This window comes from Coregonus lavaretus, assembly GCF_964263955.1.
Source record: "Coregonus lavaretus genome assembly, contig: HAP1_SCAFFOLD_614, whole genome shotgun sequence".
NCBI classification, from domain to species: domain Eukaryota; kingdom Metazoa; phylum Chordata; class Actinopteri; order Salmoniformes; family Salmonidae; genus Coregonus; species Coregonus lavaretus.
In genome coordinates this window covers 73,812-91,969 of record NW_028159543.1, presented here as the reverse complement: position 1 = coordinate 91,969, position 18,158 = coordinate 73,812, and the positions used below count along the sequence as shown (strand labels likewise).

The following is an 18,158-nucleotide window of genomic DNA, read 5'->3' as shown; positions in this document are numbered from 1 at the left end:
ATGGATAAGCTCACAGATGACCTGATCAAGTACAAGGACTGTCTTGGCGAAATATTTGACCACCGCTGAGTACATTGACTCCCTGCAGACCTTTGAGATCCGGGACAGTGACATCTTTCTGGTCACTTACCTTAAATCAGGTGAGTGACAAATCTACTGGATGGATAAACAGCTTTTGAGATGGTCCAGACACTTCATACTTGGGTGTCCTTGACATGAAAAAGGTTGAGAACCTTTGCTTGGTTTAGGTAATCAGTGAGGGGAGAGAGCATGAAAACAGATTTTTTAGAAAGTTAAAGGGACAATCCAGGATTAGAACATAATCTTTGGAATTTTAAATGAGTGATATTTGTTGATTCTTAAAGAATATAACTTATAAATGCCTCATGAGGTTAGTTCAACTATCTTAACGCTTGTTTTACTCCAGCCCCTTCAGCTCTGGCAGGGTGACCTCTTTATTGTTTTTCGAATCGCCCTTTAACCAAGTCGCCCCCCCCAGAGCTCTATGACTGACACCTTTCATGATGCTGACCTGTGGGAACTATCTGGGCACAGCAAATCATCACCTCTATCTGTGAGTCAGAGGTGGGTGATGTCTATCCCAACAACTTGGAGATGATGCCATGGCTGGAGTATATGGAAAAACGCCCTGACAATTCCTTACGTCGCAACCCGCGGCTATTCGCCTCCAACCTCACCCCCGTACTCATGCCCCCAGGCCTGAGGAACAAGAAGGCAAAGGTAGGCAGAGGAGGGGAAGATGGAGGCCCTACTGTATGGTTTGCGTCCCAAATACCACCCTATTCTCTTTTATAGTGCACTACTTTTGACCAGGGCCCAAAGGGCTGTAAATGTATAGTAAATGCCTTCTCTTGTTCTTTGCCAGATGATCTATGTGATGCGGAACCCAAAGGACAACATGATTTCCTACTATCGCTGGTGTATTAACTGGGCCATGTTTGAGACCCCAAAGAGCTTCGAGGACTTTCTGGACCAGTGGTTAGCAGGGAATGGTAGAGTAAAGACATCATTCATATAACACCATGGTTGGGTCCCAAATGGAACCCTATTCCCTACATAGTGCACTCATTTAGACCAGGGGCCAATAGGGCTCTGTGCACTATATACGGAATAGGGTGCAATTTTCGGACTCAACAGCCTGTTATGAACCTGACAGCCTGTGTCCTAAATGTCAACCTATTCACTATATAGTGCGCTACTTTTGACTAACCCATGAATACTGTAACTTCATGTTCCTTTTTAATCAGGATCTGAAGATAGCCATGCATGAGAGAACTCCCCAAGTTCTCTCATGTCACCCCGCTCCTCTGCACAAACCATGGTGCTTGCCTACGGAGCTGTGAGGGGAACGGCACCTCCTTACCTTCAGGCTCTGATCAGACCCTACACCCAAAACGAGGACACTACATTCATCCACCTCTGGCATGCTAGCCCCCCTACCTCTAAGGAAGCACAGTTCCCGCTCAGCCCAGTCAAAACTATTCGCTGCTCTGGCACCCCAGTGGTGGAACAAGCTCCCTCACGACGCCAGGACAGCGGAGTCACTGACCACCTTCCGGAGACACTTGAAACCCTACCTCTTTAAGGAATACCTGGAATAGTATAACAGTAATCCTTCTACACCCCCCCTCCCGAGTGGTGGTTGTCCCACTGGTTATCCTAAGTTGAATGCACCAATTTGTAAGTCGCTCTGGATAAGAGCGTCTGCTAAATGACTTAAATGTAATGACCTTGGTGACACAAGCTGTTATGACCCTGTTATTGCCCGACAGTTGGTGCTTCGTCCTGGTTTGACCACATCAGAGAGTGGCACAGTGAGGGAGACCAGTACAACATCCTGTTTCTGACCTATGAGGACATGATCATGGTAAGATATTACAGACTCATTTTACACCTCTGACCTGTGCTGTGCTAGCTATCTAGAGACATTCAACCAGCCTGGCTTGCCTATCCCGAATCTCTTGGGCCACTCCACTCAACCAACCTCAGGGCAGTGGCCTTCACCACTCGACCAACCTCAGGGCAGTGGCCTTCACCACTCAACCAACCTCAGGGCAGTGGCCTTCACCACTCAACCAACCTCAGGGCAGTGGCCTTCACCACTCAACCAACCTCAGGGCAGTGGCCTTCACCACTCAACCAACCTCAGGGCAGTGGCCTTCACCACTCAACCAACCTCAGGGCAGGGGTTTCATCTTTAATGGACATGTTCCTTTTTTTCTCAGGATCTGAAGATAGCCATGCTGAAGATCTGCCACCTGAATGAAGCAGACATCATCAAGATAGTGGAAAAAGCCACGTTCAAAAACATGAAACACGACCCCAAGGCCAACTATGAGTTCATACCAGAGGACATGCTCAAAAAGGGGCAGTTCCTACGCAAATGCCTGTATTCACACAGCATCTCTATAGCAGTGCTGATCTAGGACCAGTTGTGCCTTTTAGATCCTAATGAATAAGATTACATGGGGGGGGCTGATCCTAGATCAGAACACCTACTCTGAAATGCTTCATGAATATGGGCCTGAGATTGGGGAAAAAACCCAGATTGTAAATAAACTGCATATAAACCATTTATAATGCTCTTCCTCTGAATAATGACCTGTTGGTTGTGCTGCGCCGGGTCAAATCGGGGACTGGAAGAACCGTGTTCACGGTGGCCCAGAGTGAGAGGTTTGACCAGGTCTATGAGGAGCGGATGAAGGACGTGACTCTGAAGTTCATCCGGGACATGGATCAACAATCAGAGTGATGGGAGCCTCAGCCCCTGGCTTCCTCCTCCTCCTCCTCGCCTTTCAGTTCCAACAGCCGAGCGATGATCCAGACTTGGAAGGATGGCAATGCAATAATACAGTGATGGAAGGGAGGAGACTGCAGCTCTGCCGCCACAAACTACACAGTGGACATCAGCCATGGGCATTCATGTCAATTATCTGTTGAATGTACCAAAACTTGATATCCATTACAGATAGATACAATACTTCATTAATCCCAGAAGGGGGATTTTTTAAATAATGATAAAGTTCTATCGTGTTTCTGCATGATCTTTATAATGAGGTGAATGGGGTAGGAATACTCATCATGACAGACTCAATTCCTGAACCATTATTCTGTTATTCTAATAATGATCCCTCCTTGAAGAGGAAATAAAAGAAACGAGACTGTCAGTCTCAGATCTGTATTTGAATGAATTATTTATATTTGAGGAATATTGTGCGTGTGCGCAACGAAAGAGAATGCTCGCTGATTGCACAGCCCGGAACCAAAGTGAAGGGGAAATGGAACTCGCCCGGACACATTGACAAAGAACAATTTTCTGTTTAGATTCTCACATGTGTAGTCAGCGAGACCGGTGGCTAAAAAATATTTGAACGCTTTCTCGCTTTACCTCTCAAACAAGATGGGGAAGAAACGGTCGAGTGAAGATGTGGATGAGTCCAACACGCATGCGAAGAAAGGAAAAGTATCTGAGACAGCGGAGTTCAATGGAACCGTTTTTAAAGCCATGTTGAAGGAGCCGACCAAGGCAATGAAGGGTGAGTGGCAGTGTTGCTATTAGCTACCGTTAGCTAGCTAGCTACAATGGCGCTATAACATTTTACATTTACATTTTAGTAATTTAGCAGACGCTCTTATCCAGAGCGACTTACAGGAACAATTAGGGTTAAGTGCCTTGCTTAAGGGCACATCGACCGATTTTTCACCTAGTCGGCTCGGGGATTAGAACCAGCGACCTTTCGGTTACTGGACAACGCTCTTACCCACTAAGCTACCTGCCGCCCTAATAACGTATTGTTCTCAACTTTGCAGTGATATGATTGCACTCTTTGTTTTCATTATTTTGCAGATAGGATGTCAATTATCAAAGGTGTTAGCTGTGTTGTCATTGAATATGTCAATACTAAACAACCGCTGTCTGTTTTCAAAACTCGTTCTCTCTGCACTGCAGGCTTGGATACATTCATCACGACAGCAAAGAAGCTGCCATGCTCTGACCTGTATGACGTCGTTGAGGGCTACATCAAGATCTCCATGGAGTGTTCTGAGATCTTCAAACTGCTGGAGGGAGACAAGCAGAAGGAGAGCGAAGTACGTAGAGTACAGCATTTGCTTCTGTCAGTCTCCTGTTCACTGGAAATCAGTCTATTCACTCACTCACACACACTATGTAATAATCTGTTAGACATCACATTGTCCTTGTCTCTGTCCAGATGATGGTGATCTTCCAGAGTTTGGAGATGATTCTGCTACGTACGGCCAGTGATCTCTCTCATTTCAGCATGGTGGGATCCACTATAGTCAAGAAGGCTGTCTCCAGCATTATGAAACTCATACAGACATCCCTACACTCAGAAAACCACAGGTACATTGGAACATAAAGCAAGTTTTGTTTGAACAAAATCCAGATTGTGTGTTTGTGTGTGTGTGTGTGTGTGTGTGTGTGTGTCTCTCTCAATCTAACATAGTGTTGCCGTCTCCTCTGGGCCAGGTTTGTCCGTCAGTGCCTGAGTTTCCTGTCAGCCATGGTGTCCCAGGGAGCAGACACAGCCAGAGAAGTCTTCAGCCACTTCCACTTCACCAAAGGCCTGTCTGCTCTGGCCAAGAGGAAGGATAAGATGGTAAGAGACCTGGCTAGTGTCTGGCTGCATCCCAAACGGCACCCTATTTCCTATATAGTGCACTACTTTTGACCAGGGCCCCATAGGGAATAGGGTGCCATTTGGTGCACCCTCTGTATGAAGGGTTTATAGTCCTCTTTAGTGTCGTTGAAAACCAACTGTTGGGTTCCTCTGCTCTTCTGTAGTGTCGTGTATAACTAAGGCCAAGAGGTCATCCTGACCGTTTGATCTGAACAGGAACCACTATGTCCCATAGTTAGAACCAGGGCTTGGATTCAGGTTATAACTATACATCTCTAACCACTAGTATTCTGTGATCACATTCATCTCTCTCTCTCTCGGTCTCTCTCTCTCTCTTTCGCTCTCTGTCTCTCTCTCTGTCTCCCTGTCTCTCTCTCTCTCTCTCTCTCTCTCTCTCTCTCTCTCTCTCTCTCTCCCTCTCTCTGTCTCTCTCTCTCTCTCTCTCTGTCTCTCTCTGTCTCTCTCTCTCTCTCTCTCTGTCTCTCTCTGTCTCTCTCTCTCTCTACCTCTGTCTCTCTCTCTCTAGGGTAGACCTGATGTCCGCATGGCTTACATCCAGTTTGCCCTCTCCTTCCTGGTCTCTGGTGACAACGCTACTATTGGACAACTACTGGAGATGAAAGGTCAGGATTATACTACATTTCAAAACGACGGAAGATATAACAAGAATAATGCGAATAAAATACGTTTGAAAATATAGGAATATAGGCCTACCTTTCCAGTGTTTCATGATGAAATGTTTTATTGTTTGTCAGATTTCCTGCCAGACATTCTAAGCAGCGGACTGAAGGAGGATCGTATATCCATTGTCAACCTGATTCTGTCTACTCTGCAGACTAAGGTAGGGCCTACTCTCTTATCTCAGTGACTTGTCATTTCCACCTTTTAGTTGTCAGGGTAATGAGTGAAAAGGGCTATTTAGTCAGGATGATTAGGAGACGTTATAAGGTGGTTGTACGTGCTCATGACAAGTATTATAGTGCATTAATAACTGCATCCTAATGCAGACTTTAAGTGACGTGTAACAGAGTGTTTCCTCTGCTGAAGGTGGTCCAGAGCAAAGCCATCAGTAAGACCCAGAAGGTACGTTTCTTCACCCCGTCTCTCCTGGCCCAGATTGCATCTCTCTACAGGTGGAATGGCATTGTGGATGCAAGCACAGACGACAGCAAGGTAATGGCTCTATCCAATAGTTTTCTCTCTCTCTCTCTCTCTCTCTCTCTGTTAGAGCTTTGGGCCAGTAACCGAAAGGTCACTGGTTAGAATCCCGGAGATGACAAGGTGAAAAAATCTGTTGCTGTGCCCTTGAGCAAGGCATTTAACCCCAATTGCTCCAGGGGCGCTGGACAACGGTGACCCTGGCCATGACCCCACTCCCTGGGGGTGTCTCCAGGGGGCATCGGGATATGCAAGAAACACATTTCCGTTACACCCCCTACATGATTCTCACTCACTCACAATCATCACTGAGTGTTGTTTTGAATGTCCTTTTCTTCAGATGGCAGAGAATGCAGAGGAAGCAGGGAAGATGGTCGTGAGGGAACTGGTTCACAACTTCCTCCTGGATTTGTGCTGCTCCCGGAAACATGGCATCAGTTTCTATGACCCCAGCTTTGGAACGGCCGGCAGGTCAGTCATGGATCTGATGCATCCGGCCTCTCCTCTCCTCTCTCTCCTCTGTCCCCTCTCTCTCTCTCCTCTGTCCCCTCTCTCTCTCTCCTCTGTCCCCTCTCTCTCTCTCCTCTGTCCCCTCTCTCTCTCTCCTCTGTCCCCTCTGTCCCCTCTCTCTCTCTCTCTCTCTCTCTCCTCTGTCCCCTCTCTCTCTGTCCTCTCTCTCTCTCCTCTGTCCTCTCTCTCTCTCTCCTCTGTCCCCTCTCTCTCTCTCTCTCCTCTGTCCCCTCTCTCTCTCTCTCCTCTGTCCCCTCTCTCTCTCTCTGTCCTCTGTCCCCTCTCTCTGTCCTCTGTCCCCTCTCTCTCTCCTCTGTCCTCTCTCTCTCTCTCCTCTGTCCTCTCTCTCTCTCTCCTCTGTCCTCTCTCTCTCTCTCCTCTGTCCTCTCTCTCTCTCTCCTCTGTCCTCTCTCTCTCTCTCCTCTGTCCTCTCTCTCTCCTCTGTCCCCTCTCTCTCCTCTGTCCCCTCTCTCTCTCCTCTGTCCCCCCTCTCTCTCTCTCTCTCTCTCTCTCTCTCTCTCTCTCTCCTCTGTCCTCTCTCTCTCTCTCTCTCTCCTCTGTCCTCTCTCTCTCTCCTCTGTCCTCTCTCTCTCTCCTCTGTCCTCTCTCTCTCTCTCTCTCTCCTCTGTCCTCTCTCTCTCCTCTGTCCCCTCTCTCTCTCTCTCTCTCCTCTGTCCTCTCTCTCTCTCCTCTGTCCCCTCTCTCTCTGTCCTCTCTCTCTCTCTCCTCTGTCCCCTCTCTCTCTCTCTCTCCTCTGTCCCGTCTCTCCATCTGTCCCCCCTCTCTCTCCTCTGTCCCCTCTCTCTCTCCTCTGTCCCCCCTCTCTCTCTCTCTCCTCTCTCTCTCTCTCTCTCTCTCTCTCTCCTCTGTCCCCCCTCTCTCTCTCTCCTCTGTCCTCTCCTCTCCTTCTCTCTGTTCTACCTCCTCTATTTCCTCAATCTTTGCTGCCCACCTCTCTCCCCTTTCTCCATTACCCTCCTGAAGTTGTTGTGTGTGTCTGTCTGCACAGCAGACATAGTCCTGATATTGTTCTGTGTCTGTCTTCTGTCCAGGGCTGGTAACATTGTGCTACTACAGTTTGTGGTAGGGCTGAAGCAGGCTACAGAGGATGACCTGGTGTCTGATCTGGTGGTTAATATACTAAGGGTCAGCCCTGACGTCTTGCCCAGGTTCTTCAAGGAGACACAGTACTCCTTCACCCCTCGCCTCAAATCTGCCTGGACGGACAACATCACTCTGCTCAAGAAGGTTAATAACCTGTTTGTTTCATTGGTTTTATTGGTTTTATCAAGTTATTTTATTACCTTTTCAAACCTCGGGGACAGTCCTGTCTGTAACTTTGGCACCAACAACATAGAGAATTCTAAGATGTATTCTGTTGTATAAATGTATAAAGATCTGACGTCACCATACACAGTGGGGCCGCTCCTACCTAACAGAAATCAACAGACAAAATGTGAATCTGCCAAGACTGCCACAATTGGCTGTCCTTTGCCTGTCAATCATAGGCACTGTCATTTCGATAGCTGTTAACGGCTCTGTCCTGTCTTACAGATCTATGAGTCTCAGCCGGAGGTGTCCAAGGCCTTCCAGACCAGAGAGGTCGTTCCTCTGCCACGCCTCCTGTCCATGGTGCTGGTGACATCACTTCCTCCCGTCTGTAACAAGGCCTTCTTCACGCAGGGCATCAACGTGAGTTACGACACGTCACCTGTCACAGCACCTCACCTGTTACAGCACGTCACCTGTTACAGCACCTCACCTGTTACAACACGTCACCTGTTACAGCACCTCACCTGTCACAACACGTCACCTGTTACAGCACCTCACCTGTTACAGCACGTCACCTGTTACAGCACGTCACCTGTTACAGCACGTCACCTGTTACAGCACCTCACCTGTCACAACACGTCACCTGTTACAGCACCTCACCTGTTACAGCACGTCACCTGTTACAGCACGTCACCTGTTACAGCACGTCACCTGTTACAGCACCTCACCTGTTACAGCACCTCACCTGTTACAGCACGTCACCTGTTACAGCACGTCACCTGTTACAGCACCTCACCTGTTACAGCACGTCACCTGTTACAGCACGTCACCTGTTACAGCACGTCACCTGTTACAGCACCTCACCTGTTACAGCACGTCACCTGTTACAGCACGTCACCTGTTACAGCACCTCACCTGTTACAGCACCTCACCTGTCACAGCACCTCACCTGTCACAGCACCTCACCTGTCACAGCACCTCACCTGTCACAGCACCTCACCTGTCACAGCACCTCACCTGTCACAGCACCTCACCTGTCACAGCACCTCACCTGTCACAGCACCTCACCTGTCAGTCAAGACATAGAGGGTGACATTGTAATAATATAATGGTTATTAAGCAGACATTTTATCCACACTTTGGTGATGTAAATGTTGCCAAATGTTTCCAGTTCTGGACTATTCACCCATCTTTCCTCTATCTGTGTGTCTGTCCCAGTTTACCAACGCGGTGGTTCAGCACACGACCCTGTCCCTGATGTCGTTCCTCCTGAAGAGAGCTCAGAGGAACATAGAGTTCTGTCTGGACCGCTCTGTGTGGCTCGGCTCTGATCTGTACACGCCGGCCACCATGGAGGACTTCATACAGCAGTACAGTGAGGCGCTCGGCAAGGTAACCTACACGTATATCCTCACTGGGAAGCAGCCCGTGCTCCAAGCTTTTATGTTTTACTGTAGTTCTATTGTATATATACTGTATGTTGACTTTGTCTGAATTCCTGACTGAATTCTGCCTGTATTCTGTCTGTATATGTATCTATTGCTGGCAGCACTAATTCACTAAGTGAAATTCCGGGTATGTGTAAATGTACTTGGAAAATAAAAGTGATTCTGATTCTGGAGATTTAGGACTGTATACCTCCTGTAGTACTGTATACCTCCTGTAGTACTGTATACCTCCTGTAGTACTGTATACCTACTGTATACCTACAGTAGTACTGTATACCTACTGTATACCTACTGTATACCTACAGTAGTACTGTATACCTACTGTATACCTACAGTAGTACTGTATACCTACTGTATACCTACTGTAGTACTGTATACCTACTGTATACCTACTGTAGTACTGTATACCTACTGTATACCTACAGTAGTACTGTATACCTACTGTAGTACTGTATACCTACAGTAGTACTGTATACCTACTGTATACCTACTGTAGTACTGTATACCTACTGTAGTACTGTATACCTACAGTAGTACTGTATACCTACTGTAGTACTGTATACCTCCTGTAGTACTGTATACCTCCTGTAGTACTGTATACCTACAGTAGTACTGTATACCTACTGTATACCTACTGTAGTACTGTATACCTACTGTAGTACTGTATACCTACAGTAGTACTGTATACCTACTGTAGTACTGTATACCTCCTGTAGTACTGTATACCTCCTGTAGTACTGTATACCTACTGTAGTACTGTATACCTCCTGTAGTACTGTATACCTACTGTAGTACTGTATACCTCCTGTAGTACTGTATACCTCCTGTAGTACTGTATACCTACAGTAGTACTGTATACCTACTGTATACCTACTGTATACCTCCTGTAGTACTGTATACCTCCTGTAGTACTGTATACCTACAGTAGTACTGTATACCTACTGTATACCTACTGTATACCTCCTGTAGTACTGTATACCTACTGTAGTACTGTATACCTACAGTTTATTCAGAGCCCTTCCCTTTTTCCACATGTTGTAACATTAAAGCCTTATTCTGAAATGGATTAAGTAAATAATTCCCCTCATCAATCTACACACAATACCCCATAATGACAAAGCGAAAACAGGTTTTTAGAAATGTTTGCAAATGTATTAAAAATAAAAAAACAGCAATACCTTATTTACATAAATATTCAGACCCTTTGCTATGAGACTCGAAATTGAGCTCAGGTGCATCCTGTTTCCATTGGTCTTCCTTGAGATGTTTCTACAACTTGGAGTCCACCTGTGGCAAATTAAATTGATTGGACATGATTTGGAAAGGCACACACCTGTCTATATAAGGTCCCACAGTTGACAGTGCATGTCAGAGCAAAAACCAAGCCATCAGGTCAAAGGAATTGTCCGTAGGGCTCCAAGACAGGATTGTGTTGAGTCACAGATCTGGGGAAGGGTACCAAAACATTTATGCAGCATTGAAGGTCCCCAAGAACACAGTGGCCATCATTCTTAAATGGAAGAAGTTTGGAACCACCAAGACTCTTCCTAGAGCTGGCCGCCCGGCCAAACGGAGCAATCGGGGGAGAAGGGCCTTGGTCAGGGAGGTGACCAAGAACCCCATGTAGTCCCAGTAGTCCCCTGTAGCTCAGTTGGTAGAGCATGGCGCTTGCAACGCCAGGGTTGTGGGTTCGTTTCCCACGGGGGGCCAGTATGAAAATGTATGCACTCACTAACTGTAAGTCGCTCTGGATAATGACGTCAATGTCAATCTGACAGAGCTCCAGAGTTCCTCTGTGGAGATGGGAGAAACTTCCAGAAGGACAACTATCTCTGCAGCACTCCACCAATCAGGCCTTTATGGTAGAGTGGCCAGACGGAAGCCACTCCTCAGTAAAAGGCACATGACATCCCGCTTGGAGTTTGCCAAAAGGCAACTAAAGGACTCTCAGACCATGAGAAACAAGATTCTCTTGTCTGATGAAGCCAAGATTGAACTCTTTGGCTTGATTGCCAAGTGTCACGTCTGGAGGAAACCTGGCACCATCCCTACGGTGAAGCATGGTGGTGGCAGCATCATGCTGTGGGGATGTTTTTCAGCATCAGGGACTGGGAAATAGGTCAGGATCGAGGGAAAGATGAACGGAGCAAAGTACAGAGAGATCCTTGATGAAAACCTACTCCAGAGTGCTCAGGACCTCAGACTGGGAAGAAGGTTCACTTTCCAACAGGACAACGATCCTAAGCACACAGCCAAGACAACGCAGGAGTGGCTTCGGGACAAGTCTCTGAATGTCCTTGAATGGCCCAGCCAGAGTCTGGACTTGAACCTGATCAAACATCTCTGGAGAGACCTGAAAATATCTGTGCAGAGACGCTCCCCATCCAACCTGACAGAGCTTGCGAGGATCTGCAGAGAAGAATGGGAGCAACTCCCCAAATACAGGTGTGCCAAGCTTGTAGCGTCATACCCAAGAAGACTCAAAGCTGTAATCACTACCAAAGGTGCTTCAACAAAGTATTGAGTAAAGGGTCTGAATACTTACGTAAATGTGATATTTCCGTTATTTATTTTTAATACATTTGCAAAAAATGTCTAAAAACCTGTTTTTGCGTTGTCATTATGGGGTATCGTGTGTAGATTGATGAGCAAAAAAAACAGTTGAAACCTTTTTAGAGTAACGTAACAAAATGTGGAAAAAGTGAAGGGGGTCTGAATACTTTCCGAATGCACTGTACTGCATACCTACTGTAGTACTGCATACCTACTGTAGTACTGCATACCTACTGTAGTACTGCATACCTACTGTAGTACTGCATACCTACTGGGGAAGGCAACATACAGTAGACCTCCTACCTACTAAACTAAATGCAATATTGCACAATGTGGACTATTATCTAGATCCAATGGAAAACTCCTTTATCTGGCTGAATGACCACTCTGCATGAACAGGTTGGGCCACTCTGACGGCTGCGCAATAGAGTGGATGAGATCAACTGAACTCTGGGTGTCCATGTTCTCTCTGTAGAACTGAACTCTGGGTGTCCATGTTCTCTCTGTAGAACTGAACTCTGGGTGTCCATGTTCTCCCTGTAGAACTGAACTCTGGGTGTCCATGTTCTCTCTGTAGAACTGAACTCTGGGTGTCCATGTTCTCTCTGTAGAACTCAACTCTGGGTGTCCATGTTCTCTCTGTAGAACTGAACTCTGGGTGTCCATGTTCTCTCTGTAGAACTGAACTCTGGGTGTCCATGTTCTCTCTGTAGAACTGAACTCTGGGTGTCCATGTTCTCTCTGTAGAACTGAACTCTGGGTGTCCATGTTCTCTCTGTAGAACTGAACTCTGGGTGTCCATGTTCTCTCTGTAGAACTGAACTCTGGGTGTCCATGTTCTCTCTGTAGAACTGAACTCTGGGTGTCCATGTTCTCTCTGTAGAACTGAACTCTGGGTGTCCATGTTCTCTCTGTAGAACTGAACTCTGGGTGTCCATGTTCTCTCTGTAGAACTGAACTCTGGGTGTCCATGTTCTCTCTGTAGAACTGAACTCTGGGTGTCCATGTTCTCCCTGTAGAACTGAACTCTGGGTGTCCATGTTCTCTCTGTAGGTTCTACCGGACATGACGAGCATCGTGTCCAAATGGCAGTCATTGACCAAGAAGGAGAAAGGAGCGAATGAAGGGGATGCCAAAGAGGCTGCTACTAAAGTTGAACAACCCGGTATATGTCTTACATTTTAATATATTTACTGTCGGTGGAATGTTCTCTTCCTTGAATTATAATCTTCATACATACAGTTGAAGTTTACATACACGTAGGTTGGAGTCATTAAAACTCGTTTTTCAACCACTCCACACATTTCTTGTTAACAAACTATAGTTTTGGCAAGTCGGTTAGGACATCTACTTTGTGCATGACACAAGTAATTTTTCCAACAATTGTTTACAGACAGATTATTTCACTTATAATTCACTGTATCACAATTCCAGTGGGTCAGAAGTTTACATACACTAAGTTGACTGTGCCTTTAAACAGCTTGGAAGATTCCAGAAAATGATGTCATGGCTTTAGAAGCTTCTGATAGGCTAATTGACATCATTTGAGTCAATTGGAGGTGTACCTGTGGATGTATTTCAAGGCCTACCTTCAAACTCAGTGCCTCTTTACTCGACATCATGGGAAAATCAAAAGAAATCAGCCAAGACCTCAGAAAAGAAATTGTGCACCTCCACAAGTCTGGTTCATCCTTGGGAGCAATTTCCAAACGCCTGAAGGTACCACGTTCATCTGTACAAACAATAGTACGCAAGTATAAACACCATGGGACCACGCAGCCGTCATACCGCTCAGGAAGGAGACGCGTTCTGTCTCCTAGAGATTAACGTACTTTGGTGCGAAAAGTGCAAATCTATCCCAGAACAACAGCAAAGGACCTTGTGAAGATGCTGGAGGAAACAGGTACAAAATTATCTACAGTGAGGGGGGAAAAGTATTTGATCCCCTGCTGATTTTGTACGTTTGCCCACTGACAACGACATGATCAGTCTATAATTTTAATGATAGGTTTATTTGAACAGTGAGAGACAGAATAACAACAAAAAAATCCAGAAAAACGCATGTCAAAAATGTTATAAATTGATTAGCATTTTAATGAGGGAAATAAGTATTTGACCTCTCAATCAGAAAGATTTCTGGCTCCCAGGTGTCTTTTATACAGGTAACGAGCTGAGATTAGGAGCACACTCTTAAAGGGAGTGCTCCTAATCTCAGTTTGTTACCTGTATAAAAGACACCTGTCCACAGAAGCAATCAATCAATCAGATTCCAAACTCTCCACCATGGCCAAGACCAACGAGCTCTCCAAGGATGTCAGGGACAAGATTGTAGACCTACACAAGGCTGGAATGGGCTACAAGACCATCGCCAAGCAGCTTGGTGAGACTGTGACAACAGATGGTGCGATTATTCGCAAATGGAAGAAACACAAAATAACTGTCCATCTCCCTCGGCCTGGGGCTCCATGCAAGATCTCACCTCGTGGAGTTGCAATGATCATAAGAACGGTGAGGAATCAGCCCAGAACTACACGGGAGGATCTTGTCAATGATCTCAAGGCAGCTGGGACCATAGTCACCAAGAAAACAATTGGTAACACACTACGCCGTGAAGGACTGAATGAAATCCTGCAGCGCCCGCAAGGTCCCCCTGCTCAAGAAAGCACATATACAGGCCCGTCTGAAGTTTGCCAATGAACATCTGAATGATTCAGAGGAGAACTGGGAAAAAGTGTTGTGGTCAGATGAGACCAAAATCGAGCTCTTTGGCCTCAACTCGCCGTGGTTGGAGGAGGAGGAATGCTGCCTATGACCCCAAGAACACCATCCCCACCGTCAAACATGGAGGTGGAAACATTATGCTTCGGGGGTGTTTTTCTGCTAAGGGGACAGGACAACTTCACCGCATCAAAGAGACGATGGACGGGGCCATGTACTGTCAAATCTTGGGTGAGAATCTCCTTCCCTCAGCCAGGGCATTGAAAATGGGTCGTGGATGGGTATTCCAGCATGACAATGACCCAAAACACACGGCCAAGGCAACAAAGGAGTGGCTCAAGAAGAAGCACATTAAGGTCCTGGAGTGGCCTAGCCAGTCTCCAGACCTTAATCCCATAGAAAATCTGTGGAGGGAGCTGAAGGTTCGAGTTGCCAAACGTCAGGCTTGAAACCTTAATGACTTGGAGAAGATATGCAAAGAGGAGTGGGACAAAATCCCTCCTGAGATGTGTGCAAACCTGGTGGCCAACTACAAGAAACGTCTGACCTCTGCAAAACATGACTTAGTACTTGGTGGCAAAACCCTTTTTGGCAATCACAAAGGGGTCAAATACTTATTTCCCTCATTAAAATGCAAATCAATTTATAACATTTTTGACATGCGTTTTTCTGGATTTTCTTGTTGTTATTCTGTCTCTCACTGTTCAAATAAACCTACCATTAAAATTATAGACTGATCATGTCTTTGTCAGTGGGCAAACGTACAAAATCACCAGGGGATCAAATACTTTTTTCCCTCATTGTATATCCACAGTAAAACTAGTCCTATATCGACATAACCTGAAAGGCTGCTCAGCAAGGAAGAAGCCACTGCTCCAAAACCGCCATAAAAAAGCCAGACTACGGTTTGCAACTGCACATGGGGACAAAGATTGTACTTTTTTGAGAAATGTCCTCTGGTCTGATGAAACAAAAATAGAACTGTTTGGCCATAATGACCATTGTTATGTTTGGAGGAAAAAGGGGGTTGCTTGCAAGCCGAAGAACACCATCCCAACCGTGAAGCACAGGGGTGGCAGCATCATGCTGTGGGGGTGCTTCGCTGCAGGAGGGACTGGTGCACTTCACAAAATAGATGGCATCATGAGGAAGGAAAATGATGTGGATATATTGAAGCATCATCTCAAGACGTCAGTCAGGAAGTTAAAGCTTGGTCGCAAATGGGTCTTCCAAATGGACAATGACCCCAAGCATACTTACAAAGTTGTGGCAAAATGGCTTAAGGACAACAAAGTCAAGGTATTGGAGTGGCCATCACAAAGCCCTGACCTCAATCCTATAGAACATTTGTGGGCAGAACTGAAAAAGCGTGTGCGAGCAAGGAGGCCTACAAACCTGACTCAGTTACACCAGCTCTGTCAGGAGGAATGGGCCAAAATTCACCCAATTTATTATGGGAAGCTTGTGGAAGGCTACCCGAAACATTTGACCTAAGTTAAACAATTTAAAGGCAATGCTACCAAATACTAATTGAGTGTATGTAAACTTCTGACCCACTGGGAATGTGATGAAAGAAATAAAAGCTGAAATAAATAATTCTCTCTACTATTATTCTGACATTTCACATTCTTAAAATAAAGTGGTGATCCTAACTGACCTAAGACGGGGAATCTTTACTAGAATTAAATGTAAGGAATTGTGAAAAACTGAGTTTAAATGTATTTGGCTAAGGCGTATGTAAACTTCCGACTTCAACTGTAATTGAAATTGACCCACTCCTTAACCAATATGGTATTTTTCCTAATTTCTATATTGTCCCGACTATAACCCTCTTTAATTGAACGAGGGGTGACTGACTCTCTCCTGTCGGTCTCTCTCCCGTCTGTCTGTCTCTCTCCCGTCTGTCTGACTCGCTCCTGTCTGTCTCTCTCCCGTCTGTCTGACTCTCTCCTATCGGTCTCTCTCCCGTTTGTCTGTCTCTCTCCCGTCTGTCTGTCTCTCTCCCGTCGGTCTCCTCCAGGCCCGCCAGGCCCCGAGGCTCCAGAGGTCATCCTCCTAAAGGCCCTCATCCTTCAGGTTATGTGTCTCTACCAGAAGGTGGTCCCTCATCTGGTCAGCCAGAGCAGGTTCGACTTCAGCAAGCTGCTCAAAGGTACTGGTCTATAAACTGAATGGTTTGACTTCAGCAAGCTGCTCAAAGGTACTGGTCTATAAACTGAATGGTTTGACTTCAGCAAGCTGCTCAAAGGTACTGGTCTATAAACTGAATGGTTTGACTTCAGCAAGCTGCTCAAAGGTACTGGTCTATAAACTGAATGGATGGAAGACTGATTGATTTGATTTGCTCTGTTACTCTTTATTAGTCATGTTAAAAATATGGAAGTTGTCTTCTTGATGTAGTAACACAATGTAATATATATTAATTTGCTTTACATTGTGTTACTACATTAAGAAGACCATCATATTTTTTTAACATGACTGTATTTATTGTATAGTTGTCACATCATTCTTAGTATCTGTATTGGGATCCAAAAGGCCTGTGAAATTATCCACTGATTGGGGATATCTTTAGGGATCATGTCCAAGTAAATTAAGTTAATGGTTAATGTATCTTGTCTCTCTCTCCAGGTATCGTGTCAGAGAAAGGTATGAGGGAGGAGGTTCCTCCAGTCCTCCAACACCAGATACTACAGCTGGCCCTGGACCTGCCGGCCAGCAAGTTCTCCTGGTTCAGAGTTCAGGTGAGCTTCTAGACCAGCAAGTTCTCCTGGTTCAGAGTTCAGGGGAGCTTCTAGACCAGCAAGTTCTCCTGGTTCAGAGTTCAGGGGAGCTTCTAGATCAGCAAGTTGTCCTGGTTCAGAGTTCAGGTGAGCTTCTAGACCAGCAAGTTCTCCTGGTTCAGAGTTCAGGTGAGCTTCTAGACCAGCAAGTTCTCCTGGTTCAGAGTTCAGGGGAGCTTCTAGACCAGCAAGTTCTCCTGGTTCAGAGTTCAGGTGAGCTTCTAGACCAGCAAGTTCTCCTGGTTCAGAGTTCAGGTGAGCTTCTAGACCAGCAAGTTCTCCTGGTTCAGAGTTCAGGTGAGCTTCTAGACCAGCAAGTTCTCCTGGTTCAGAGTTCAGGGGAGCTTCTAGACCAGCAAGTTCTCCTGGTTCAGGGGAGCTTCTAGATCAGCAAGTTGTCCTGGTTCAGAGTTCAGGTGAGCTTCTAGACCAGCAAGTTCTCCTGGTTCAGAGTTCAGGTGAGCTTCTAGACCAGCAAGTTGTCCTGGTTCAGAGTTCAGTTTAGAATGGAGCAGACTGTTAGTGGTACTTTTAATATCCCCTGCTTAAAGGCCATATCAGGAGCGTGGAACAGACCAGGGGTTGTCCTGTCTGCTATCTCCTGGAGTGACTTCAAAGGCAATGTGAGACAAAATCAACAGTAAAAGGCTGTTATTTGCAGGGGCGCAACTTTGGTTTGGAAGTGGTGGGGACATAAATTTGCGGGGGGTCTGGGGGGGTCCTCCCTCAGAATTATTTTGGGCATCTAAAGCTCATTTCCTGCATTTCTACACAATCTAATATGACCCTTTTGGAGTCACTTTTATTGTAAATAAGAATATAATATGTTTCTAAACGCTTTTACATTAATGTGGATGCTACCATGATTATGGATAATCCTGAATGAATTGTGAATAATGATGAGTGGATATGTTATAGACGCACAAATATCATACCCCCCCCAAAAAATGCTAACCTCCCCTGTTATGGTAATGGTTAGAGGTTAGTAATGTCTTGGGGTATAATATTTTTGCATCTGTAACGTTCTCACTCATCATTATTCATGATTCATTCAGATT

General features: G+C 45.9%; 1 protein-coding gene and 1 pseudogene across 2 annotated transcripts in view; both read left to right on the top strand.

Moving 5' to 3' along the window:
- LOC311122734 (amine sulfotransferase-like) lies at positions 1 to 2,773 on the top strand (annotated as a pseudogene). Its single transcript has 6 exons — positions 1 to 144; positions 543 to 741; positions 887 to 1,013; positions 1,794 to 1,888; positions 2,247 to 2,410; positions 2,649 to 2,773. The product of its transcript is annotated as an amine sulfotransferase-like (transcript).
- Positions 2,774 to 3,371: 598 nt separating this feature from the next.
- LOC311122738 (nucleolar pre-ribosomal-associated protein 1-like) overlaps positions 3,372 to 18,158 on the top strand; it is a 60,918-nt gene continuing 46,131 nt past the window's right edge. The window contains exons 1-14 of the mRNA XM_084197063.1: positions 3,372 to 3,557; positions 3,971 to 4,110; positions 4,233 to 4,384; positions 4,511 to 4,640; positions 5,188 to 5,284; positions 5,417 to 5,502; positions 5,709 to 5,834; positions 6,160 to 6,290; positions 7,382 to 7,577; positions 7,884 to 8,021; positions 8,820 to 8,993; positions 12,656 to 12,767; positions 16,341 to 16,472; positions 16,949 to 17,061. Of these exons, the coding sequence (XP_084053189.1) occupies positions 3,422 to 3,557; positions 3,971 to 4,110; positions 4,233 to 4,384; positions 4,511 to 4,640; positions 5,188 to 5,284; positions 5,417 to 5,502; positions 5,709 to 5,834; positions 6,160 to 6,290; positions 7,382 to 7,577; positions 7,884 to 8,021; positions 8,820 to 8,993; positions 12,656 to 12,767; positions 16,341 to 16,472; positions 16,949 to 17,061 (1,863 nt within the window). The 5' untranslated portion in view covers positions 3,372 to 3,421. The remainder of the gene's footprint in view (positions 3,558 to 3,970; positions 4,111 to 4,232; positions 4,385 to 4,510; positions 4,641 to 5,187; positions 5,285 to 5,416; positions 5,503 to 5,708; positions 5,835 to 6,159; positions 6,291 to 7,381; positions 7,578 to 7,883; positions 8,022 to 8,819; positions 8,994 to 12,655; positions 12,768 to 16,340; positions 16,473 to 16,948; positions 17,062 to 18,158) is intronic.